General features: G+C 40.0%; 1 protein-coding gene across 1 annotated transcript in view; it reads right to left on the bottom strand.

Annotated features, from left to right (window-relative positions):
* Window positions 1-20,780, bottom strand: part of VRK2 (VRK serine/threonine kinase 2) — a 45,953-nt gene extending 25,173 nt beyond the window's left edge. Inside the window, exons 1-7 of the mRNA XM_031044606.2 lie at window positions 20,696-20,780; window positions 20,345-20,485; window positions 9,581-9,636; window positions 9,016-9,085; window positions 8,111-8,198; window positions 7,862-7,970; window positions 6,832-6,924 (exon numbers count right to left, since the gene is read on the bottom strand). Coding sequence (XP_030900466.2) covers window positions 6,832-6,924; window positions 7,862-7,970; window positions 8,111-8,198; window positions 9,016-9,085; window positions 9,581-9,636; window positions 20,345-20,480 — 552 coding nt within the window. The 5' untranslated portion in view covers window positions 20,481-20,485; window positions 20,696-20,780. The remainder of the gene's footprint in view (window positions 1-6,831; window positions 6,925-7,861; window positions 7,971-8,110; window positions 8,199-9,015; window positions 9,086-9,580; window positions 9,637-20,344; window positions 20,486-20,695) is intronic.
* Window positions 20,781-26,628: the final 5,848 nt, after the last annotated feature.

Below are 26,628 nucleotides of genomic sequence, written 5' to 3'. Positions count from 1 at the left end.
TCTGTGCTTATTTGGAGCGTGTAAGCTGGGATGCAGAACTAGCTTCCTGCAGGGTGATGGCTTTTAAGATTACAGATGATGTTTTTCACCTGACAGACTATACAAACTGTGATACAAGATTAAAGACCATAGGCATGTTTAGAAAATCTGGGACAAGGCATAAACTTTGTCGGGTTGACCGATTTGATTTTCTCCTGCATCCATTCTCCTGTATACTCCTGATGCTCTGTTACCTGTTGTAATTAAGCCCACAGTCAGCATCAGAGAACTAATTTAAACTACCCTAATATCAGGTTTTGAGAGACTTCAGCATCCTTTGTGGGCTGGGAAGGAAAGAGTAGGCTAGAAGGTGCATCCTTCCCAGGCTAAGTGGTACATTGTGGGTTTTGCTTGACTTCAGATTTCCAACAGGTACAGTTGACCAGATGCAACAAGATGAAATAGAGCGGATTTCAACTTTCACAAATTCAGGTTGTGCCTGTTAGAAAAACCAATTCAACCAAAGCATCTCTGCCAGCTCTCTGGTTGTCTGCCTGGGAATGCTAGTTTATGTGATAGACACTCCCATATGGCAGCCCAGCCTTGGGGTCTTTTAAACTAAATAGCAGGGCATCTAGAAAGTAGCCACAGACATCTGTGTGTCAAACTTGAACTATGTAAAAGAGCTACCAGTTATCCTACTGATAAATCACAGTTATTGTGTACTCTTAATCCATTTTTAAGCAACAGATTTGCTTTAAATACTCTCAGTAGTAGCATCAGCAGAGCAGTTTTAAGCTTATACTGATAAACCCCTCTAAAAGTGTGAATTAGGTTATCCTGCCTTGGCTGATGGTGGCAAGACATGAAAGCCAAGAAGTAATTTCCTCTTAAAGCCACTCATATGCGGAGCAGTTTGCTCCAAAAGTTGGTCCTGAGTGTCATTGCCCAGCTTCCTTCTAGCTGAGCCATTTATCACTTCCATAACTTTCACATCAGATCTGTGCCACAAATCTCTCAAGACAAAGCTTCTTGGCCACCAACAAAAATCAATCCTGTACAAAACCAGCCACACACCGTTACAACCTTGCCACAACCATTATCAGAACAACTACATTCTTTTAAATTACCATTAATTTCATTTCATCAATTCTCATTATAACCCTTTCATCATTAAAGAGAGATATAGTTCTTTATAGCTAGTTGTCACTTTTTGATAATGTAACATAGCATGCCCTTCCAAATTTTCTCAGAACATGGTGGGTAGGGGTAGTAATGAAGTTGTATGCTGTTGCAGGTTTTTAAGGGTATGGGGAAGGGGAAAAGAAGATTGATAATAGAGTAAACAGAGAAAATTAAGTCAGTGTTAGTATGTGTTTCTATAACAAATATTTTTCATCTGTGTGCCTTTTTTAGGAACAACAAAACAAGAACAAAAAAACTGGGACAAAACATATGCAGAGTCAGATAAACAAGACACTTGAAACAAGAAGTGGTAACATGGATGACGAAGGCGCAACAGTGACATAAGCCTGGAACAGCTGGGTTTAGCTGTGTTACCCTGTACACTCCTTCCCACACAGTGACTTATTTTAACTCCTGTTTTTGTTCAAGTTTCTCTGTTTTACACGTCCCAGCTTGCACTAGACTCAGCTGTGCTTAGCACAGTCTGTTATTAATAGATTTTATTACAGATCAGGAGCCAGATTTCTGAAGTTTTCACACTTAATTCCATGCAAACAACCACACAGGCACAAGTGATTATTGATGTGCATGAGCACCCAGCCATAGATTCAGCATGCTCTTGTCCTTCCTGGGCAGGACTCCCTCATGGTGCTTTACATCTGAAGTGCTAAATATCTGCTAAATTTATAAAACTCTTACAAATTGCATATGTTTTGATATATCTATAAACTCCACTGATCTGGGAAGCCATAAGCCTGGCACTTGGGATTCTCATGGCATTCTCAAAGCACACATAGCAGGGGATTTATTGCTGAAAGGATAACAATACAGTGGTTTTTTTGTACATTTGCTTTCCAGTGGTTCCATTACTCAGCTTATGTAATGTGCTGTAAATAATTAAGTAGATACCTACTAACAAGAGGCAGATTGGTTGCTAATGGCCATAGCGCTGTCAGCTTCAGTTGGACACTGCACTAAGAAAAGGGTAAAGACAGACTGAAGTCTATCCTGGGAGAGGAAGTCTGAACTATAGCGTTTGGGACAAAAATAGCATCTTCCACAAAACAGAAGTCAACGAGGAGAGCAGGTTAAACAAAGGGAAGTGGCAAAGAAATCTTCTGTGACATGGTGAGCCCTGATGCTAGGATCAACTGAACTGCAAGCTATTTGGGGCATTACTACCAAAAGAAGTTAGATGAGTGTAAACTGTTCTATCCAAATGTAGCAGTTGGATTGATGAAAGAACATTAAGGCCATCTGATTGTGAAGCTACATCTCTGACCTGGGGTGTAGCCGTGAGTTACACCTCAACTGTTTCTGTGTGGTGCCTCTGCACACTGTATCCTTCCTAAAAACATGTGAAGGAGAACAGAAGATTTTCATTTTTCTCAATTCATCTTCCCTTTAGCAAATCTGTCATATCTGTCATACTGGACTAAAGAGCAGGAATCACAATGATTCATCTCACAATGAGAAACAGCTTAAAGTTGGATGTTTTCCCCCTGTGATCAGTGTGTGAGCTCTGTATCTTCTATGCCAGTCCACCAAAAGCTGCTCTTGAAAGTTAACATTTTTGTATTCTTTTTTACTTTTCAGTTAGGGCTATCTATGGTAATCAAGTCTGGGAGCTTTATTCTGTAACTATCTTGCCTAAGAAATGTTTCAAATCAAAACTAGAACTGAGGTGCAAATGCAATTTGAATTTACAGCTTCGAAATCCAAAAAAGCAATGTCTGGTGCAGACTGGAGCCTACAGTACGTCTGCTCATATATTCCATAGGGGATGAGAAGGAAAATACAACATGGCAATTGTTTTGAAGGGACACTTTTCCAAGCTTAATTTGATGTATTAAAAATTCTGATTTTAAGAGCTTCTCTGGTGACAGTTTGTCCCTTCTAATAGTACCACAATTTAAATGAGTTAAATGGATTTGAATTTCTCTTTTAGAGCCTGTATCGATGGTTGCTTATTCTGCTTGATCATACAAACAGCTGCTGCTACACATCAAATCATCTTTAACTCACTGTAATACTGAGACAGTGCTTCGCTTGTTCTGTAATTTAGAGGTCTGATGGCTTCAAGTTTTCTTTCAGGCCTCTCTGAGATTCATGGGCTGTGCACTTCCCTGGGTACATCACTCCTGCTCTGTCAGTCATTGTGCTGGGTCCATGTTCAGAAACATATTGACTACAGAATTGATCTTTTGACCTGTAACTCACTGAATGGCCTCGCTCCCTTCTGCTGAATAGATCTGCAGCAAGCTGCTCTTTGAGGTCAGTTGATTCTGATCTTATAACCATTTCTAAACATCATTTGGAGGTCAGTGAGTGACAGGACCTTTACTTTATTTGTTTCTTTGCTTTGCTACAGAAGGTAGGGGAAAGCAGTATGGATTTCACACATTCTTTCAAAAAGGGAGCTATGCTAGTTATTGGCTGTGGTGTAAATTTACCAGGTTAATTTAAAGAAAGAGAGAAAGTAGGAGCAGAAAGTCTAACAGGAAAAAATGATCTTTTTGGGAACTGCAGGAAGTCAGAGACAAATTCACACATCACAGTGCACATGAACAGTCACTAAATGACAAAAAGCATGTAAAGGTACACATGGGTTTTGGAGCAGATTTCTCTCTCTTCACCAAAACCTTGGTGGAATGGAAATGGAATTTCCTTGGTATGGAAATACTTTTTGAATATATATATCCTAAAGAGATTAATTATGGGTTTCTTTTAAAAGCAAATTTCTGGAATGAAAGAAGACTTCAATTTTTTTTTCTCTTAAAATCCTAGAACCTAAAGACAACCCACTAAAACAAAATTCCTTAAAAGACCTCACCACATAAATGGTTAGGTGAGATAGCTTTATTATGCCAACTGCTGCTAGAGCTATAGGCCTCTCAGCTTATATTCCCGAGTTCAAGTTTGCCACTGGCTGGATGCTCTCACTTCGTATTTAAGAGATTAACTTGATCATATTACCTCCCACTTCCATTGTTGTAATAAAATAGGACCAAGGCAATCTAGCCATGCACAATTTTAGCAGAGAGATAAGGTTGGACAACACTTCACAGGCATCTGGTAGCAGTAACAGTGTCTGAAGTTTTATCTGAAGTGTCTAAGGGTAGTACAAGATTGCCAACTTAAAATACAGCATCTCTGACAACAGTTTGAAAGATACGAGACATTGGATTCCATATTGTTGTCATATTTAATTGATAGTAATGCTCCACTGATACTATTCTGGTAAAAACAGATAATACATTCAGCTCACCCGCAAGTTATAAAGACATCTTGATTTGTAGCAAAGGCTGTCACAACATCATGAAGACTTACATAGGAACTGGACAGGTTTGGAATAGGAAACAGCAACTTCCATGGCAAAATTACATGCAAATTAATGACACATGCAAACAGCCAGGACATGACAAGTGAAAAAATCATCTGTGCAAGTAGACATGTACTGTTCTGAATACCTGAATCCATGTGAGAATATTGTCTAGTACTGCTCCTAATCCAGATAAAGAACATTCACTGAAGTATGGGGCAGACAGCACATGGAAGTCATCAATTCCAGAGAAGGGATATTCAATTAGTGGCATAGGTAGATCTGCCAGTTTGAAAGTTTTTGCTCTGGTGTTGGTGAGGTTAATCCTTCTTTTCATCCCCCACAAGCCACAGAGCGCACGTGTTTCAAGGTATTGTCAAAGCTTTGTCTGTAAAAGAATTTATTTGACCAGAAACAGTCCCATTAAGCCATCTGCTCTGCTGTGTAAGCTAAATATAATGCACATTACCTTAAAATACATTTAGAATCATCACCCTCTACAGAACTGTAGACTGGCATGGTATAGTTATCATAGGTTCAGTGAAATCAGCAGACCTTTGGCCACTTGCAGAGTTTCTGGGGCCCATGACTGGGAACTTTATCTGAGTAACAGCTGAACAGCTCTGAGTTTTCTTAAGCACATAGAAATGAAACTTTAATTCATACCTTACAAATGCAAGCAAATATTAGAAATTCTCTCCTGTGAGCTCTTCTGAATCAGAATGTGAACTTAAAATGTTTCATAGAATAATTTCAATAGAAAAGAAATCGTATTGAAACAAAATTCTACACAAAACCTCTCAGCAGTAACATGCACTTTTTATGTGTTGAGCTAGGCAGTACTTAAACTGGAATGTATTGATTTATTTAATATATCAAGTTTCCACCTAAAACCTCTGTACAGCAACTCACAGGTATGTTATTTTTAATCTGTCAGTGAATTCGTGGAAACAAAATACTAGTATAGCATGATCTTCATGAAGAAAAGATAAGAAGCAAATCAGAATATCCCCGCACAATGTGGCTAATACAAAAGCAGCAGATCAAAGTCAGCTACATGTCTTGAAATTTTATGATTACTGTAAATGGACACTTCCAAAATGACTTCAACATGAAAAACAGCAGCATATCTTGCTGTCATAAAAATATACAATAGCTAAGGCAAAAAAAAGTCATTTGAGTATGTTAATGGGTTTGGGTAGCAGATCATTTTGCCTCTAAACAGCCACCTCCTTTGGATTCAGTAGGCTGGTAAACACCATAAACTGAGATTATGTACTGGCTGCTACTACTTTCTAAAACCATGGTTGTTTTAAACAGACATCATAGTTTTCAAACTATGGAGTTTAGAAAGCTGAAGAGTTAATTTTTACTTCAACATCTAACTTAATACTTGTAAAAAACCAGCTGTAGCTCAATCATTCAACCCCCAGTGGCAAGGGCTGTTTTGCAAGACCTGTTTCTTCATTACTGCAGCAGAAAACACAAATATTGAAAGAGCAGAAGAAGTGTTGCTTACTGCTCATTGTATTTAAGTGAAGTTAGAGATGTCCTTTCTTCCTAAATAATATTTTTGTCAAAAAAGCATACTTAGATTTTATTAATATAAGAATAAAAAAGAAAAAAGACATGGTAAGAGTGTGTGGAATATGACAGGATCAAAAGATTTGTTTCAAAACGTTCCACCAAAATACTTCAATTTCAAGGCTGGCTTTAGGCTTTAGAGTGTTAGAGAACAGCAACTTTAATCCTACTTACCTCTTATATAGAATCATAGAATAGTTAGGGTTGGAAAGGACCTTAAGATCATCCAGTTCCAACCCTCATGCAATAGGCAGGGACACCTCACACTAAACCATGTCACTCAAGGCTCTGTCCAACCTGGCCTTGAACACCGCCAGACCAAGTGTCGTAATATCCATTGTAATATCCATTACAACAAACAGGACATAAGAGTTCGCAAGCATGGAAACGTATGACAATATTAGACAGGTAGACCTTCCCAAGAATGACAATACAAAGAGCCACATCCTTAAACTTCACTAATATACTCAAACTGGCACAACCTAGAACAGCAATTAAATCTTTGGCTTACCCTCTTGTTTAGCTGAACCATGCATACCAGCACCCCAGTCAGCAGAGCACAAAGCAGAGGTTTCTCCTGCTTCTTTCTCAGATCTTAAGCTCTGCAGAGCCCCTCTCAGGTTTGTTGTGAGAGGTTGTGAGTGTTCATGCATAATTTTTTTTTAATATGTGAATTGGTGATGCTGAATATACATGACTTAAAACTATCAAACTGTTATAAACACATTAGAGGAACAGTGTAGATAAGTAAACGTATTTACCTCGTGTGGATTGGTGTAGCCCAAAAGTAGATTTGCTGCTTTAATATCTCCATGAACATACTCATTTTCATGTATATATTCCAAAGTATCCAACTAGGAAAGGATTTAGAACAGAAAAGAAAACATCATCATCATTGTCTTCTCCACTCTGTCCCTAAACCCACCACCAAATATTTCTCACTTGCATAGTGAAATCAAGGCTACACAGACTGAGCTGGCTAACTGTTTTTGTGTTAGAGCACAAGGACTACTCACTCTGTCCACCAGACACGTAGGTGTATGGCAAACCAAAAATAAGCCATGCTTTGCCATGAGGTATCCCTCTGTAACTACAAGTACCAGCTTAAGGTCACAAAGCAAGAACGAATCTAGTACTTTATAAACACTGGAGGAAATTATGGGAACACAGAGCTCTCAAAAAGAACATATTCAGTCAAACCTTAAGGTTTATAATATATTTGATCCTGACAGTTATTCTGTGACCTGCATTTCATGTCACCATCCCCCTGCATCATCACCATCCTCTTTCATCACTTTACTGAGGTACAAAACCGCTCTAATTGTTATTCAAAAGCATGTTTGCACTTGGAAATTCATGCAAGGAACATTCTAATCCTGGTGTTTGGAAGGTACAAAGAGTGTTACAAGTTTGTCAACCATGTGGCTACAAAACCCTTTCATTTTTTTTTATAATTATTCAGGTTAAAAGGAAACTTTGGAGGTGTCCAGCTTAAATCCCCTGCTTCAAGCAGGACTAATGTAAGTTAGATCGGGCTGTAAGAGAGATTTAGTCAGGTTTTAAAGTCCCCAAGGAAGGACATTTCATTAGGGAAGCATGTTCCAGTGCTAAGACACTCTTTCCATAAAAACTTATCCTTATACTCAGATTAAAAACAAGAACATACATGGCATTTACACATGTTTCATTCTAAACTCAAGAGCCACCTAAAGGAACAATATCAGAAAGATAATTTTCCAGTTAAACTCAGCAAGTTCAAGACACTGTAATTTCCCATCTCTCTGTACACACCATTCGTGCCCCAAGTTGCAGAACAGTCTCCTTCTTAAATCTGCTTCCACAACCTTCAAAGATTCGCTGAAGGTCTTGCCCCAGTCTCTCCATGACCATGAATCTATAGCTATCAGGAAATATATAAGAGGGAGGAATCCTTTAAGACAGTAGTGTAAGTTTGTGTCAAATTGAAAAGACTTATCTCCATTTTCTTGAAAATGGATCTTCAATCAATTTGAGGCTTAATTAAAATTCATCTTTTATTACCTTTTTCCCTTGTACTCAGCCAAGCCTGATCCCCAAAACACTGGAATTCCTAAACATCTTATTTTTTTGAGATTCATCCATTTTCTTACTGTAATAATGATAAAGAGATAACATTGGGTTAAAGACAACTGGAGAATTCCAGGCTTGGACTGAGGTTTTCTTGCTGGTTTTGTTTTAGCTATCAAGCCAAGAAGACTTTGAATTAAACAATGAAACAAGTAATGATTTGGCAGTTTGTGTAGCAAACAAGTCAGTCCATAACTTCAAAGTTCTCTGTATTCTGCAAAACAAGAAGCAGTTCTTGTTCTATCAGTGTGGTACTCAGTTCCCTTAGAAGGCAGATAAACAATAATCAATAGCTGGAGAAATAATTCCTTCAGAAACTCTGCTTCATTCAATACAGAATGATTCAAGGTATCAGAATTGCTCATGTCTGCCAGCAAGCTAAGTCATGTAAAGGCTTTAAGACATTTCCTGTGAATCAATCATATTCATATTTAAGTGTCTGCAGAATCAAGTGCCTTGATTACTACTAAATCCTGTGATGATTACATACACTCTTAGATCTGCACATGGAAATAGTTACTAGCAGAAATACACTCAGCAATTAGTCCATGTAGTACCTCTGTTCTAAGGCTGGCCTCTCTCTTGAGTCCATTCATCGTGCACTCTGAAGTGAGCACAGAATACATTTGGCATACTTCTACTCTCCCCTCTGATCAGAAAGGAGAAGGATAACATCCAAGCAAAGAAACATAACAGCAATCCAAAATTATTACAACACCAACAGTATTAGGTCAGTGGCTCTGAAATGAGTTCACTATCAACAACAGTTCTTACCAGAAGCAGTTAAACCCAAGCTTGCTCTCAAATCTACCAGAATCAGAACTGATATATTTACTTACTCTGCTCTTGTTTTGCAGCCCTCTGGTAAAATTTCAGTTCAGAAAATAAGGGGCCATTTTCAAGATATTCCTATTGAGAAATAAGCAAATTCAGTATCATAAAACACATTAGAAAGGCAATGGTTTCTCAAGAAAAGTGTATGAGGAATTCAAGAGAATAAAACCCCTTCCCCCCCCCCCCACCTCTCATACATCGTGCCATCTGAGATGTCATTTTAATAAGTTGTTTGGCCACAACTTATTTTCTTAAACAACTTAATTGAGATTTAGGAATTATTTAAGACACTATTTTCAAAAATACTGTAAATGAGGTGTGTTTAAGTTCATATCCTGATTTTCCTTATTAAACTGTTGTGGGCAGTAATCAAGGAAAGGAAAGAATCAACTCAAGGAAACATTGTGTATCACAGAAATGCCAAAAATATCCCCAAGCAGAGAAAGTAATTCAAGATATAAAAAACAAAAACCACAAGCATGCAGTACAGACCCAATGCTGACAATAAGGATAGACAATAAAGAACTGTGTGCACAAGTTAATAATTTAGTAATGAGATCTACACATTACCACTTTAATTACATGCACTGCATCATCTTCTACAGGAACATGAGTATGAGGGGAAGCTGCAAAATGAGAAAGAGAAGAAATCAAGTTATATGCAACAAAATATGATTACAAACAAAAACCAAGCTAACAATGCATAAGGTGACCAACAAAATACATGACAATGATACCCAACATTTTGTCTGAATTCCTGCTTTTAAAGGTCAGAGGTTTGCAAAGTTCAAAGAGAACCAAAACGAATCCCACACACACATGTGGAAGCTTTACTCAACAAGCAATTTTATGGGGCAATTTTAACCCACATTTTCAGAACTCTCTCCCTAGATGCTAATTAAGGAGTAAGCAGGATGTGCCCACTCCACCTTTGCACCACAATGAGGTATTCCATTATAACACACTGTGCTGAAGTCATTCTAGTCAATTGGATAACCTCTGTATTTGGTTGCTGTCAATTCACTGTCGTGACAAAGACACCACTTAAAAGTTGTGACCTACATTATGCCTCTAGAGAGGATTGTCTGCTTTCCTCTATTACAAATTAATTTGGCCCTAGAGCCATGATTTCTATTCTGACATTATTTAGACACTGGCCTAAGTTAGGGATAGCACAGCCACCACCTGCCTAAAGGGGAGACAAGGGATTGTGCCTCTAACTGCAAGTACAGATTTCAAAACAATAATTGACCACATGTGCCAATTACAGCCCAGGAGACAGAACCTCTCTGCACAGACAATGCAATCCTATTTTCTTCTGACCCTGAGAGAACTATCAGTTCTCTCTGATACTACTGAAGCTACATGGAGCTACACTGGGATTAAAATTTAATGAGACTAAATCATCTTTTAGAATCATCACTGAAAAGAAAACTAAAAAAGAATACAGTTCCTAGGAAATAAATGTCCCTTTCAAACTTCTTGTAATGATCAAATACCAACAACAGCCCAGGTGTGAAACACTTCAACTATCAGCACACACAAAAATAGACTCCTTTTATCCGTGTAATAAAAATGAAGTAAACTTGGATCTCACCAAACCATCAAAGCTTATATTTTTTGGTGGTCAGGGCACAAAAATATTTTGAACAGCCTCCTTCAGCTGCCATCTTCCTTTAATTCTATTCAGCAACTGGGTTGAATCTGGCAGCATACACACCCCAAACACCCATAGGGTCCCCACTGCCTTCTGCTTGATACTCCCCTGCGTGAATGCTTCTGTACTAGTAACATATTAAGATAAAATGAACATATCCTAGGATAGTAGCTCCAGAAGGTGTGAACTGTCCATGGATTGGAACAAGAAGTGGTTATATTCAAAAGACAATTTAAAACTATCAAACAACCAGGAAGGAAGTTTTGGTAAACTTTATTCTTACCATATTATTGTACTGAACTGGGAATTAAGACACAAGTACTTGAGTCTCTCTGACACATGCAGACTACATGTTAATAGCCAAAAACATTAGTTTAAGGGAACACATCCCATGTGTTTTCATGGTATTCAACAACATCACATTACCCAAACAATTAGATGTGTTCCGTGACACAGATCAGAAAAGAACCTGTGTATAAGAAAATGTATTTTAATACCAAATTAGTTAACGGAGTTTTGATAGGTATAGAGAAGAATCAAATTTAAATGTATTTGAAAGAGTCCGATCTAACTTCCCTGTAGACATCCTGACATTTTCTAAAGAGAGGCCTCACATTCATGGTAATCTGGAACAGACAGAAACAGCTGTCAGGGTAATGAAGAAGAGCAATTAACAGGAGGTAGCCTGGCAAAAGGGCCTGACCCCCATGGTTCTTCCACTGTGCCAGTGTGGATGGAGTCATACTGAAAGAACATCCTGAAGAAAAATACAACCAAAACTAACTGGCAGTCGTTACAATGTGAAAAGGGAGAAAAGTCAGGCAAAGCTCAACGAGATCCAGGAACAGATGCTCCTCAAAATGAGTAACATGACATTCAAATCTACAAAAGGAGAAATTGTATTACTGGTTTTACTGCACATCCATGAAACAAGGTGTAACATTCACAATGAATAACTCTAAACTTCACACAGATAAGGCTGCAACAATTAATCTCATATGTACAGCTAAGCAGGAGCTGCATGTGTACCTTGCATTGCATCACTTTAATTAACCATTCAGATATCAGGCAGCAACACTTTAGTGCAGCTCAGAAATAAGACAGACTAATTTTTTTGTGTCCATAAATAAACATAAATGGTTTTTAAAAAATTGTCTCATTACTATGTATAGTTACTTAACAGACTGGAAAGGCTCCCAAGGTTTAACAAACAGTCTGATTACATACCTCATAGACCACCACCACATACTCTCCTGCGAGTTTAGCTCATAGTTAATTACTGTATACTCGTAATTAGCCATGTGCTAGCCTCGTTCTGTGTGGTAGCACATGGCTATTTATAATATTACAAGCAGTTTAATGCTAGACTGCAGGACAGTAAGCAGAGACCCTGCAGGAGAGCAATGCTGATAGGCAGGAGGTCTCTGATGGCATATAAGTACATATATATAGTACCAAGAGCACTATATGGCAACATTATTTTTGCAGAGGATATCTTGAAATAGCATAACAAGTGTAAGAGTTCCCAGTTTACAGTTCATGTTTTTATCAACTAGAGATGCACAAACTCCTTAAATCTGGGAGTGGGGGGTTTGCGGGTGGTGCTGTTGATATATGCACACAATCAAAACCATTGTCTACACAATTGTTAACTGGGAACACTGGTGCAAGTTGAACCTGTGTAGGGGGCTGTGGCTGTTCCTATCTCATGCCAAGATGAGGCTCACCAAACACCTGCAAAGGGTAAAGGACAGCTCTATTTTTCCTTCCTCCCCTTCATCTCACAGTCACAGCTACCACACCACTGAAAAGCATACAAATTTAATATGCACTTTGAAATGAAGCTATGAAGTAAGATTCACATTCTTTGCCATCATTTCCAACTGTTGTGCCTAAACAACTCAGCAAATAACTCACCCCAAATTAACCAGTGTCCAGAATTCCCTAGTTTCACCCAGGCACAGCAGTTAGTCTCATCATCCACTTTAATGGTAAATTCCATCCGTTTTGTTGCCAAGTGCCACAACTTTAATTAATGGAGATTTCTAAATGTTAATAAGACATGGTAACAAAAGGGTGTTTCTGGATGAGCTGATTTCCTACAACCACACAGCACAATTGCATGCAGTTTGACAAAGAACAGTGCCAATTCTATTTGCCAGTTCAAACGTGCTTGTTGCAGTTTTAGTAGTTCATTTGTGGCAGTCGCATTTGGAATATGGTGAAATATTTTCAATGGCTCTCCCAGAACCAGTTTTGTTGACAAAGTTTACACAGTGGAAAAGAAAACAGCATTGATTTGGCAGTTTGGAAGAACATCCCTGCTCCTGTCCACAGCTGGTGTCTTTGCCACTGCTGGCTATTTTGAAGATATATTTGTTTAGGAAACATGTGTACAATTGGTTTCAGAAGTTCTTGGGTTGCTAGCTGGGTTTTTGCTTTGTTTCATTGGTTAACTAATCCAAAAGAGTTATATGGGCACTTGAGGTTTTTGCAGGAGGAAAAACTAACCTCAAAAATACCACACTTGGAAGTTACAGGCTACCTGTTCAAAAGCTGGAAAATCTATGACCCTGTTAAAGTCAAGCCAAGAGCTGTTCAATTCAATGGCTAACAAACTGGGGGAAAGTGTTGTGCAAAGCATCTAACAATAAAAACCAATCCAAGCTGCAGGAATATAGTTACCAAATCAAAATGCACACATGTAAATGAAAAGTTGTATCTACTATTTAACACATGACTTTGAATATTTCCTGCCTATGGAGGGAAATACCAGTACTGGGAAATACTGGTACTGATGAGAACAAAGGACATCACTTTCACCCCTCTGCCTTCACAGTATCCAGTATTTCCCAAGAACTGAAATATTCAGTGCCTGAAGGGTGTTTGCAGTCTGTTTTTAATGTAGCCCAAGGAACACCCACTTCTCTGCTTATACTGTTACTTTATTGTGCATCATCATTTCCTGGACAGACTCGTTTCTGAGCAGTATTTACTTTACTTTTTTTATAGACTCTTCTTGTATGTAGTTTTATGAATATAGGGGTTTATTTACACAAATTACATGTACCTCTGTACCACACTTGTGAAACCACCTCCCACCAACCCTAACTAAACTGGTTTTGGTAGAAAATTGTGCTCAACTGCTTAACTGCTTTGCAGACAACCACAAATACCTCCTAAGTTAAGAACATTCAGTACTGGTAGGAAATTTCACTACATTTCTTACTCATCTTAGAATGAACCCTTAATCATGATTTGCTAGAGCCAAAGTTTTGTATTGCACTGCAATGGAAGCCAGTGTTTGACTTTCAGAATTACTAACTTTAAGCTGGAATAGGTATGACACATCCCTTAACCCCAGGCAAAAAAAAAAAGGGATTCATGATCTGCTCTTACAGCACTCTCAAATGGAAGTCCAGGAATCCTAGAATAGTTGGGATTGGAAGGGACCTTAAAGCCCATCCAGTTCCAAATCCCTGCTATGGGCAGGGACACCTTCCACCAGACCAGGTTGCTCCAAGTCCCATCCAACCTGGCCTTCCAGCCCTCTAATATTTAAAACTTGATATACAAGCTGCAATCTGGCAAGATTCTGCTCCAGCCCATCCACTAGTCTCACTAGTGGACTACTGTGGTGGACTAATGAAGAGCATGACAATGGCTCCCAAATCAGGCCCATACATATGGAACAAACAAAACAAACCAACACATTATGTGGCAGAACAGTCAAATATAATAGTAATGATCTCTGCAGACTTTGTAACAGGCTTTAGACTACTGTGTCAAAATAAGTTATGCTTTCCAAGTTAAGACTTCTAGCCTACAGAGGACCAAAAACAGAAGAAAGAGGGAAGATTCAAGAGTAAGCAGCCATCAGCAAGATCTAGTTGAGGTAAGGAGTATTTCCTCTTTAACAGATGGTTAATCCTGCACCACGTGGTCAGCTCTAAGTAACCACTAAGTAACAAAATCAGGCTAAATATATGACTTGGTTGCCTACAGACATGGTGAACAATTAGATCATCTGCTTGCTATCTCTATATTTATACAGTTTTATATTAACAAGATATAAAGCCTCTTTCCTGAAGTGGTGTTTATCTACCAATGAATTTATTTTCACACTAAGCTTCACACCTGCAGGTACAATGAGACCTTTGCTGAAATGCATTCTAACATCTGAAGGTTAAGAAAAATCCAACCCTAACCAGACAGTTATCTGATATTGCTATTAATTAGAGGGGCTTGCTATTAATATTCTTCTCTCCATTGAGTTTATAAAAATCCTGCTGAACATATATCTTTTGGTGTCATTTTTACTGCATTTTTGTAAATTGCTGCACTGTTGTAAATATTTTCAGTGAAGTCAATTTAACCAGCTCCTGAAGTTTCTCTATAACCAATTACTAAAGCAATTCCTAATGTAAACCAGGGGTTGGAACTAGATGATCTTAAGGTCCTTTCCAACCCTAACCATTCTATGACCTTATGAATTGATCAGCATGACAATGACGGAACATGCTCCCATCAAGGCTTCTGCTCCCTGGCAGATCCACACCCCTGCTCACAGCTATACAAACTATCCATGGAAATTACTCTGTATAACAGAAACAAAGTTTCTTTCACACCTCAGCCTGGCTCCCAGAACATCAGGCCTTAGAACATAAACAGCAGAGTATACTATGTATACTATACTATACAGAGTTTACAGCAGAACTAGCCACAGCCAGACTTCTTCCCCTTCTGCCGCAGATCTCCCTGTGCTGGTAGTATCAAACGGCAATATTCACCCATTTAATCACTGGTTGCTGCTCAAGTGGATATTCTTTGCCTCTTCTGGAAAATAATGGGGAGGGGGAAGAAAATGCCAGTGTGCTGGCTGTAGTGGTGACTGATCTCCAAGTAGGGCTGAATCTGATTATGACTTTATCAATACATACTTTCCTGAGCTTCCCATATTCTAACAACACATGCAAAAATAGCAGACAAACAGCATCATCTGAATACCTGCTGCAAAGCAGCTCGAACAATGGTCTCAAAACTGTTAGTGTTCATCTACCATTTAGTGCTAATACACACATAATACTATAAAAACACTTTATCATGGAAGAAGTTCTATTGTAAAAGATCCCATCTAACAAAAGATGTGTATATAAATGTAAAAAAACAATATTTTGCAGAACCATCAGCTTCCATGAGAAAAAAGCCTGTAGGCAGGTAGTGTTGTGTGCAGCACATTTCACTGTGACACTGGAATCTTAACAAAACATTGTGTGACCTTTCTGCATTTAAATTTTCAGGCCAAATTGTGTGTTAATAGAGTGCTTGCAGCAGGACTAGAGAATGATTTATATAAAGACTGGTGTTAATTACTGACTGGGATCAGGAAGATAAATGAGGAAATGTAAGGATCTCAGTAGCACCCTCCTCAACTCTTGCTTCATTTTCCAGTGTACTGCCACTGTTCTCCACAGGGCTACAAACCAGTCATGGGACCACCAGTATGTCATGTTCTTCCTCAGTTGCTCTTCAATTTGCTCTATGAAAGGGCTAACAGTTCTGTCTGAGGTGCCTGACAGAAAATGAGCACCAGCAACAGAGATAAAATAAACCTTCTAACAAACAAAGATATAGTTAATTTCTGCTTATGATCCATCTTGCCCTTGTTATGGCAAAAACAGTGTTTGAGAGAACATCATTAGGCAGCTTCTATTGTTTCTGGCAGCAGAGGAAACTGTTCTCTTCAGGAGCATTGCGAAGAATCAGTATTTGTAAGCCTTCTGCTGCTGGATTTGCTCTGGCCAAGATAAAAATGCAAAAAGGGAATCCAAGGGAAGGAATGAGTCAATAAAGAAATTGACAAGATGGCACAGATGGAAAAGAGAAAGAATAAATCAGAAAACCAAGGAAAATGTTAAGTTAGGCAGGACTGAACTTGCAGATAGTGGCAACTTTCATGTATGTAATTAGAAATTTGGAAGCCCTGCTCCCTAATAGACTACTTGCATCCTAGGACTCAGGGCCTTTCAGCAGCTTTGATTTAGTGAATAGGACCTTCCATGGAATGCATCCCTTGTAAACAGATTTTGCAGAGATACTGTAAAATTTCTCAAGAACATGATTATATTATTATAATATAGATTAATGGAGTATGGAGTAGCCTTAATAGGAAATTAAGCTATAACAATGCACATCAAAATCTTTACACCACTACTGTAAAAAGAGTTATTAAAAGATATAGCCAGCAAAGTTAACCTTTACTTTTATAAATGGGCTGTACTGGTCATATCTGGCAGGCAGTCGAACCTGTCTCCACTCCTTTGTCTTTCCCACCTCTCTACTGCTCTTTCTGGGTTAGCATCTCACTGAAAAGTTTAGTGGTCCTCTTACATCCTGCTGTATATGTACTAAAAATTAGTCTGAACAGCACAGAGGAAGAAGGTGCCTCTCAGCACCAAGCATCCATATCTTACTCTTAAAGTTTTGTCATCTACTTCATTCCCCTTGACTCTCCAAGGTAGCTGAACTCTTTCATATGATCAAATGTAAAAAGAAAGCTACTGAATGGTATTTACATAATATATAATGTATCAGAGATAGAGGTGAACAAAATGAGAAAGCTCCAGTGTCAATATCTGGGGATAAATCTAGCCCATGTCTCCTTTTAACTGTAGGATGAACTATGCAGGGAACTGAGCCTTCAGCTATCATTCATGTATCATTCACTATCCCTTCTGAAAGATGAGATTAAATGAATGCAAATACCATTACAAAAGTGGCACCTGCATTTCTTCAGCCACGCTGCCACTTGCAAAAAAAACCCCACAGAATAGTAACATCAAGGGTCCCAGGTTGTATTTTCATTCCCAACTAATCCACTGACTGCTTTACACCTCAGTTCAGTGGGAGCCAAACTCCAACAAACACCACAATGTGAAATCACTGCAGCAGTCTGTGTGATCAGGCAGAAAACTAATCAAATTTGCATGAGACTGTCCAGATCCCATGTGCTGTACACCCACAAGGTCCGGTGTGGTTTGACTGCAACAGAAAATGACAGAGCTATATTCCAAGTGATTCAGCAACACAACATTTTTTGTCTTACACATGGAGAGCTACACCCACTACAGCCTTGCTTGCTGCATTGCATTCCCTCTGTTCTTTCTCTTCATAGAAGCCTTCTTCAAGTTTCTGTCTTCCTGTCATTTACCCTTGAATGGCAACATCGAGAGACACCTTAACATCATTTCTTAGCTCACACTAAGCTCTATCTTCTTATGGTAACACCTCATACATGCTCTATGCACAGCATCTGTCAAACATAACCCACTGGTCATAGAATCACAGAATCAACTAGATGGTTCAGGAAAGGTCATAATAAGCTATCAGATATATCAAGCTTCTGGTTCAGTCTATTGAGCAGTTAGGAATGTGTCAATGATATGAATTCCATAGGAAGCCAAACCAGAAACTCCACTACAAGAACCCATCAGATGCCCTCCATCTACTAACAGCAACATAAAGATTCAAACCAGCTTTTTCAGACAGCCTCAAACATGCACTTTTTGAGGAACCACACCAAATCCAGTCCAAAGTAAAACAAACCCTCCCCTTTGTTTGAGGGTAGGTGTAGGGCCATACCCACCAGCTGTTGCCATTTACTCATTCATTTCTGTGACACCAAACTATTTGCAAACATACACACACAACCTTAGTTTTCTCCAGGTTTTTCAGTGACTGGGTATACTTTGCAGAAAAGCAGAAGCAGTGGCATTTAAGTTGTTAGTAAAATCTTTTTTGCTTCATCTACACGTGCATTCAGCAGGATGAAGTGCAAGTTTACGGCTTTTTCCCCTCCCAGAAAGTTTCTCCACTCAAATCTGAGGTCTAGATGAACTCAGTCCAGATCCACAAGTAAAATTATCCACTCTCCTGTAGTTTAGTCACACACAAATAGCGGGAAGAACAGCACAACTAGGCAACCACTTCAGAGAAGCAGCATCTGAACATATATGGGACTATGGCACCATGAAATAAAATATGAGTCTTCAGTTGCCATTCAGTTCTTTGCGATTAACCATAATGGACATGAAGAGAGGAAAAAGAAAAAAAGGGAAAGGAAGAACATTTCAGTGCAATATAAAATGTTCCTGAACAGCTGAAAGCAGACAAGCACCATGAGATAGCCAGGCAGATGTAACAAAGATCACAGTCAATCTGCCACCAAGAGGCCATTGGCACCCAAGGGCTACATTTATGTCTGCAAATACCAAAAGAGCAAACATGCTAACCCTTCTACAGAAAAAGCACACTTTTTCCTCTCCACTGTAGGTGCCTGGTGCTACAGTTTGACACTGATGGACAACTCCTTCACCTCCATGAAACCACATTAAATCCAGCACAGCTCAGCATATTTGAAAGGAGTTACTAAAGACAATTGATAACGCACATGACACATGATGCCTGTTCTAATGAACACTTGTCTCATTATAAAGATCTGGAAATAACACTAAGTGGAAAGCTCATGCTGCATAACAGTGTAGGAACAGATTATTTTCCAACAAATCACTCAATATGAAGGAAATACCATTAACAAATCAACTGAAAAAAAAAATCCAAACCCAGGAGCAGGAAATAAAACTATTTTCCATGGCAAACACGCACAAAAGGGAAAATGTAAAACAAGAAGGTTTAGCTGCTTTATGCATAAAGGGAATTTGATTTATGCATAAGGGGAAGTTGATTTATGTATAGGAGTGACTTGCTTATGAAGTTTTAAACATTAATACTCTGAGAGATAACATATCTCTAACTTAAACAGATCATGTTTGGCTCCAGTAGCAATGTACTAAGCTGCTTCTAGATAGCTCTTCACTGCTGTCTTACACAAGCTCAGTTTAGTTCCTAACAGCCACTGTGGATCACTTTGCCTGTACACGTTTGCCATGGGGAATAACAAACAAAACACACCCCCCTCCCAAAAAATCCCAAACATAATATTGCCCTGCAAACAGGATTTGCTGTTTCATAGAGACCAGCAATAGTAACATACATTATATGCTCTCTAGTGACTCAGAATGCTTTTACAAACTGCCTTTCAGAACCATTCATTCCTCATAAAACACGGCCTGAGTGAAATGCAACAGTTTCTTCTGAAGGAAACACAGAAAGCTAGCTAGGACAGAGCAAATAAACTCTGGTGGAACCTTTCACTTCAGAGGCAACACCCAGCTAATTGTTACTGCTACCAGTCCTGGATGGAAACTAATGTAGTCTTGGCCAGAAGAGAACATTTCCAGTAAGCGGAAACCCAAAGAGTGCTCCAGAGCACAGGACTGGCATAAGTCCAAAGCAGCAGCATCACCATTAGCTGGAGCCTCACTTGGCAATGCTCTTCCGTGGTCTTTGACAGCAACAGCACCTTGCCTATCCCACCTGAGCTCCACAGCAAAGCGCACAAGGAGCCAGCAAACTGGGCAATGGAGAACACGCTGCACCATCAACATTAGACCAAGACAGACACCCAACAGGGCGCTGCAAACGTCAGAAAACCACAGTTCAACACAGCTGACCACAACCCTGTAAACAACAGTAACTTTTAAAGACCATTCTGATTTATGTTAAAAAATTGCAAAGATTTTTACAAGTTACCCTCTTAGCTACCACCACTATTTTACCTAAGTAGATCAAGCCAAATCCTCCCTGGCCGATCTGACTTCCCAGCCGCCACACTTTCCCTTCGGTGTCTTTCAGGATCATGTCTGTGGGGAGAGGAACCGGCAGCTTGCCTTTACCGCGATCCTTTGGCGGCATGGCACCTGGAGAGAGGGTAAAACGGAACCAAAAGCCGACTTCGGTCAGAAGAAACAACACCCTCCGAGTCCTTTGCCCAACGGGCCCAGCTTGCTTCCCCCGCCTCAGGCCTTCCAGCGGCGTGGAAGCCGGGGCTGCTCACCCACTGCGGCCTCCGCTACACTGGGACGGGGCAGTGAGCACCGGGCCCCGCCGCCCGCTCCCCCCACACGCACCTCCACAGAAGCCCCTCGGGGGGCTCCTCCGGCCGCCGGCCGCAAACTTCCCGGCCGGGAACTTCCCGCAGGGCGGGCCCAGGAGGCGGAGGAGGCGAAGAGCGGCCGTTGTCCCGCTGGCACCCCCGGGGCGGAGCACTGGGAACGGGGCCGGCTCCCTCCGCCGGCCGCCTCCCCTCAGGAGCTCGGAGCCCGCCCTGAGGGAGGCGCGCGCCCGGTCGTGAGGCGCTGCCCGCTGAGGCGGCGGAGGGACATGGAGGAGGTGGATGGACAACAACGGACGTTCCCCGTCCCTTCGGCTGTCCCGCTGCTAAAGGTGCGCTGAGAGAGAGAGGAACTTATTTGTTTTGTTGTTTTTTTTCCTTTTTAAACTGTTTTGGTGCATAGAGATGTGTTTGATCCGGGTGTTCAGTGCGTGGAGTTAAAATAAATATGAAAGTCATGGTGTAGATTGGGAAAGGACCTTAAAGCTCCTCCAGCTCCAACCCCTGCCACGGGCAGGGACCCCTTCCACTGGAGCAGCTGCTCCAAGCCCCTGTGTCCAACCTGGCCTTGAGCACTGCCAGGGATGGGGCAGCCACAGCTTCTCTGGGCACCCTGTGCCAGCGCCTCAGCACCCTCACAGGGAACAGCTTCTAACGTCTAACCTAAATCTCCCGTTTTAAGTTTGAGCCATGTGGTTTCATGGCTCAGCAAGGACTTCAGGAACTGTAATGAAGTCATAGAGCTGTCATGGTGCCACTCCTCAGTCAGGCCACCTCACTTTGGCCTCAGGATCTTCCTGGCATAGGTCAAGGATCAGTTCTGCACATACAAACACTTTCCCAGGGCAGGGCTGCAGTCACCCATCCCTGCAAGTGTTCACACAGCATGGAGATGAGGCCTCAGTGCCACGAGTTAGTGGTGGCCTTGGTAGGGCTGAGGCAGATTGGACATTATGATTTTGAATGTCTTTTCCAACCTTGTTGGTTCTTTGATTCCTAAACTTCAAAGCACCTCTCACATCCACACTAGGTGACATGGCAGAGGCTGGCACTGCCTGCGGCCATCTGCAGCCCCAGAGTGTAGTGGGAAGAGCAATGGCCAAATCATAGGCTGGTCAGCCATTGCTGCACAGGAGAGATGGAGCTGAGCCACAGGTGATGGATCAGTCATATCACTGCCATTAGCTTGTGAGCTGGTGATTAGAACAACAACCCCTCAGTGCCCTTTATCTCCCCAAGCTCATAGAGCATACCTCTGATCACAAACCACCATCTTGTGTGATCTTGGATTTACTAACAGGGTCCAATCACCTGGCCAGCACACTACACCTAGTTAGAGCTCACTGGGGAACACCACATCTTCCCAGCAGTGACTACAAGTCCTTATACAATAAATAAATTTCAAAAACTGGAAGTCCAGAATGTATTCAGCAACCACAATTCACAAGTGAGCCTAAATCATAGAATCACAGAATGGTTTGGGTTGGAAAGGGTCTTAAGATCTAGTTCCAGCCCCTGCCACGGGCAGGGACACCTTCCTCTAGAGCAGGATGCTCCAAGCCCCATCCAGCCTGGCCTTGAGCACTGCCACGGATGGGGCTGCAATAGCTTTTCTGGGCACCCTGGTTCACTTCCTCATCACCCTCACAGTAAAGAGCTTCCTCTGTATATCTAACCCAAACTTTCCCTGTTTAAGCTTAGAAGAATACTCCTTGTCTTATCACTACAGTTAACATCAACACAGATTGTGACTGAAAGTACATAATGCCATCAGTAGAGTAGGCCTTAACATAACAACCTTTTCTGCTTCATCAGTCTTGCAGGCTTTGTGGTTTTAGCATTACTGAAAGTACAAGCTAAAGAATTGCCAGTAGAAAACTCATCCATTAGAAAGTCAAGATTCATTTGCTTTATGCCATAAAACTTTTTGTAGGGTTTCTTTCTCCTCTTTGGAACAGCTGTCAAAGCAGGCTGTAGGAGAGTAGTGTTGGGATAGTTTTGTTTGTGTGTTGGGATTTTTTGTTGGGTTTCCCTTGCAAAAACCACCCAAACAACCCGTGATGCCTAGTGCTGCATCAGAGAAACCATTACCATTCTCTGGAGAGAGCTAGCACGTTTATTCACAGAAAGCATTTGGGCAATGCTGTCCGGGTGTCCCACTTGGGATGAGAGATACTCTTCTGACACAGGCAAAGAATCTTCTCAAAGAAAATTGTCTTCTACTAGTTGCCTGGGAATCTTGCTCATGTTGAAGGAGAAAGTGTTTTTGCTCAACTGTTGCAAAAAAGATTATTAATATGATTAAACTGAAAGGGATGCATTAGAGAACTTACTGCTTCTGAGCCATCTCACCCTGCCCATGCAAGTACATCCGGATGAGAAAATGAAACAAATCGGGTGAGGTTTGCATCTGTCTTCTAGACATTTAGCAGATACCAGTGATAGCATTAGATTGCTAGCAGAGACCTATATTGTTAAATAGTTTAAGGCTTCTTTTTTTGGGGAACCAGGAGAAAATCCCCACAAATTAAGAGACTCAAAATGTGTAGAAATTGTGGTCTTTTGTTTTTTTTTTTTCCCCCCACACATTAACTATGGATGAATAAAAGGGTACATGTTCCAAAAGAAACAAAATTTAATAGATATTCTTGTTTATATTTCTAAGTACACAAGGCCTGCAGTTCATTTACATTTCATTCCCCAAAAACCATTGAGAATACTTTTAACATCAGAAAGTTAGTAGAATGCATTGATTTAATCAAAGGTTGGTGGTTAGTACAAAACTTCGCAATTCAGTAATTTAAGTTGTTTTACCCTTACTTAGTGCTTTTTATTCCTGAGCAAGGATAAGATCACCAAAAAAAAAAAAACACCCCAAAAAACAAAAAACCAAGTTCATGCAGTTCTGATGCATAATGAAGTCATCAGAAAAGGCTATTTCAAAAATACTCATTACAAGCTAATAGCAAAACTAAAAGTAGAAACCAATACACCAGGCTCTATTTAACTGTTAATGAATATAGTAGCATAATGCAATCTATTACCATTTGAAGTTAGGCTACTTAACATCTTTTTTACTCATGCAACACTGATACTTCTATAGGTAGCTGAGGTTTAAGGTCTTCAATGTTCCTTTACTAAGAGAAAAGAAACAAGAACTCTATAGCTTGAACTCAAAAGCAAGGGTATCTGAAGTCTTAGTCCTCTTTAATATCATACAGCTCTTTCACAGCTTGTACAACTTAACAATATCATGTAGCATAAAAAGGTTTAAAATATATATTCTGCAATTCACCGAAAATAGTTATCAGTTTGTTGACATTTGTTTGGGGTTTGGGTTTATTTTTATTTGAAAGAGAATTTACATAAAATTAAAGGCTTTAAAATATTTATTGTTTTTTGCAAGAGTCAAAAATCCCTCTGAGAAGTGTATAGGAATGTGATAAGGCCTAATAATACTACTCAGACTAAAAAAAAAAACAAATAATTTATTAAAAAGAGAAGCTTCCTGCATATATCAAACTCTTTCTGAAGGACGAGTTCATTTGTCACTTAAAATCAGATATTTATTAAGAAGTGTAAGACTGACAGAAATATATACAAATGTCTAGAATGTATTTTATACAAATCTGTTCTAGGCAATGCTAAACAAGAAATCAACCCATGGACCTACTTAAAAATTGATAAAGACCAAAAACTTTACCCAAGAAAAGCTCTAATCAGGTTAAACCTTGGTACTAGGTCCTTTGGCTCTATATATAACACATCCCTGTGCTTTGTGGGTGGGATTAAGGAAACCTCTTGTCCTGCTGGGCTGAACTGGAGATAGGGTTGATTTCCTTTTCTCCTGCTTACTGTCAGTCAGTTAGCAACTCTCCCAACAAACATGAGCTTCATTTAGTCAGGTTAAAGCCTCTATTGCCTCTTCACAGTTGCTTCAAATTAGCAGTTAGCTGTTGTGATTTAAGGGGGGTGAATGGCCAAAATAATGACAGGTACAGATGTGGGCTTTTACTTGGTATTTGGGTTTGTTTGGTTTTAGTTTGTTTTCAGAAAAGCCTAATTATGGTGGAAGCAATTTCCCTTTAAGGCGGTATAGCCACCATTGCTGTCAAATTCAAGAATCCTCATAGGAGAAAGGTGTGTATGTAATAAGAGTAAAAATACACAGATCCTGCCTGCATCCAACTGGAAATGCTACCAAATTACTGTTATTGCACTTCCTCAGAGCACATTGCTTCAAACAGCTGAGGGCCACAGGCACTTCTCATGAAGGATCTGTCCTTCATGCAGCTCAGGTGGACATTTTCTTATTAGTCAGAGTTATATATTACAAGTGATGGAAACAGCTGTCCTGGGTTCAGCAGTAGTGGTTGTTTTTCTTCTTAGTAGCTGGTCCAGGGCTGTGGTTTTGACTTTCAGCCTGGGAACAGTGCTGATAACACTGATGTTTTCAGGTGCTGCTTAGTAATGTTTAGCCTGACCAAGGACTTTCTGGGTTTCATGCTCTGCCAGAGAGGAGGGGAAGCCGGGAGGAAGCGGAGATAGGACCTCTGACCCAAACTAACCAAAGAGGTATTCCATACCACAGCACATCATGTCCAGCATACAAACTGGTGGCAGTTACCTAGAAGGGCTAGATCATTGCTATGGCCAGGATGGGTGTCAGTCGGCAGGGGTGAGTGGTTGTATTCTCTTTCCTTGTTATTTCCCTTATCATTATTATTATTGGTGGCAGCAGTAGTGGTTTGTGTTATACCTTAGTTACTGTACTGTTCTTATCTTAACCCATGGGAGTTACTTTCCTTTGATTCTCCTCCCCATCCCTCTGGGAGTAGTGGGGGGATGAGTGAGTGAGCGGGCTGTGTGGTACTAAGTTACTGACTGCACTTAAACCATGACAACACCTCTATCTGTATGTTTGTTTTAGTGATCCTGACATTTTCAGGGGTTTATTGATTTGCTTGATATGCATTTGCTTATACTGATATTACACTGATACACGATGACTGAAGAAATCTGAGCTTCTCTGCAGAGTTGGTGCAGGTATGGTTGCTGTTGTGTTACTGAGAAAGATAATGGTGGTGCGATACTTTTTAGGCTAACCTGTGATCTGTTAATACCCTGAACTATGTTTTCTGCAGGGTAAATACAGGGATTTAGTTTTGGAATGATGATCTGAGTGTAGATAACTTTAGTTCATACAATGGTTCAAAGTTATATACCCCAATAGTATTTCTATACAAGGTTCTGCTATTTTGTTATGTATTCAGGTGCCTTGTGCTATTTAATATCTGGCTTTCTGGATCTGTAGGTGCCCCAAAGGCACTTTGAAAGTTGTAAGCGAGCCTGTAAATTTTAAACTTTAGAAGTTTTATCCACATCTGTGGTTCAGAAGCAGCATCCTACTTCTAGTTATCTTTCCAGAATAAGGTCTAGAGGGTGACAGAAAGTTATGCTGTATTACCATGGGTTGCATTAAAAAACTGTGGTAGGATTCTCGGGGGGGAGTACTTTCTTTAAGTGTTTAAAAACATAGCAAAGTATTTTATTTCAGGTCTGAGGCTGTATTTTTTTCTGGCTTGTTTTAAAACACTACACATTAAATTCTTGGTCCATTTTCCATTTGTTTCTACCCTTTTTTCTTTTTCTTTCTCAAACCTAAGATTGAGGATACACAGTTTTACTCAATTATATGAAATCCTGCAGTATCATGTAACAAAGATCCTTAAACTCGTTGCAGTAGGTGAGCAACTTGTTGCTTTGCTCACTGCTACATTGTGATGCTTTTGTGGTATTTAACACTGTCATTTTAGCACTTCCACATTTAATTCTCTCCACCCCTCCAGAACTCCTCGTTACTTAAAATATCATGGCTAAATTTACCCCACAAATGTAACATCTCTGTATTAAGACCATTAACAACAAGGCATCAAGTTTCAGAGCTGC

Source organism: Melopsittacus undulatus, chromosome 3 (assembly GCF_012275295.1).
Source record: "Melopsittacus undulatus isolate bMelUnd1 chromosome 3, bMelUnd1.mat.Z, whole genome shotgun sequence".
Taxonomy (NCBI): domain Eukaryota; kingdom Metazoa; phylum Chordata; class Aves; order Psittaciformes; family Psittaculidae; genus Melopsittacus; species Melopsittacus undulatus.
Note: the sequence above shows the minus strand (reverse complement) of the source record. Positions and strands in the feature narration are given on the sequence as shown.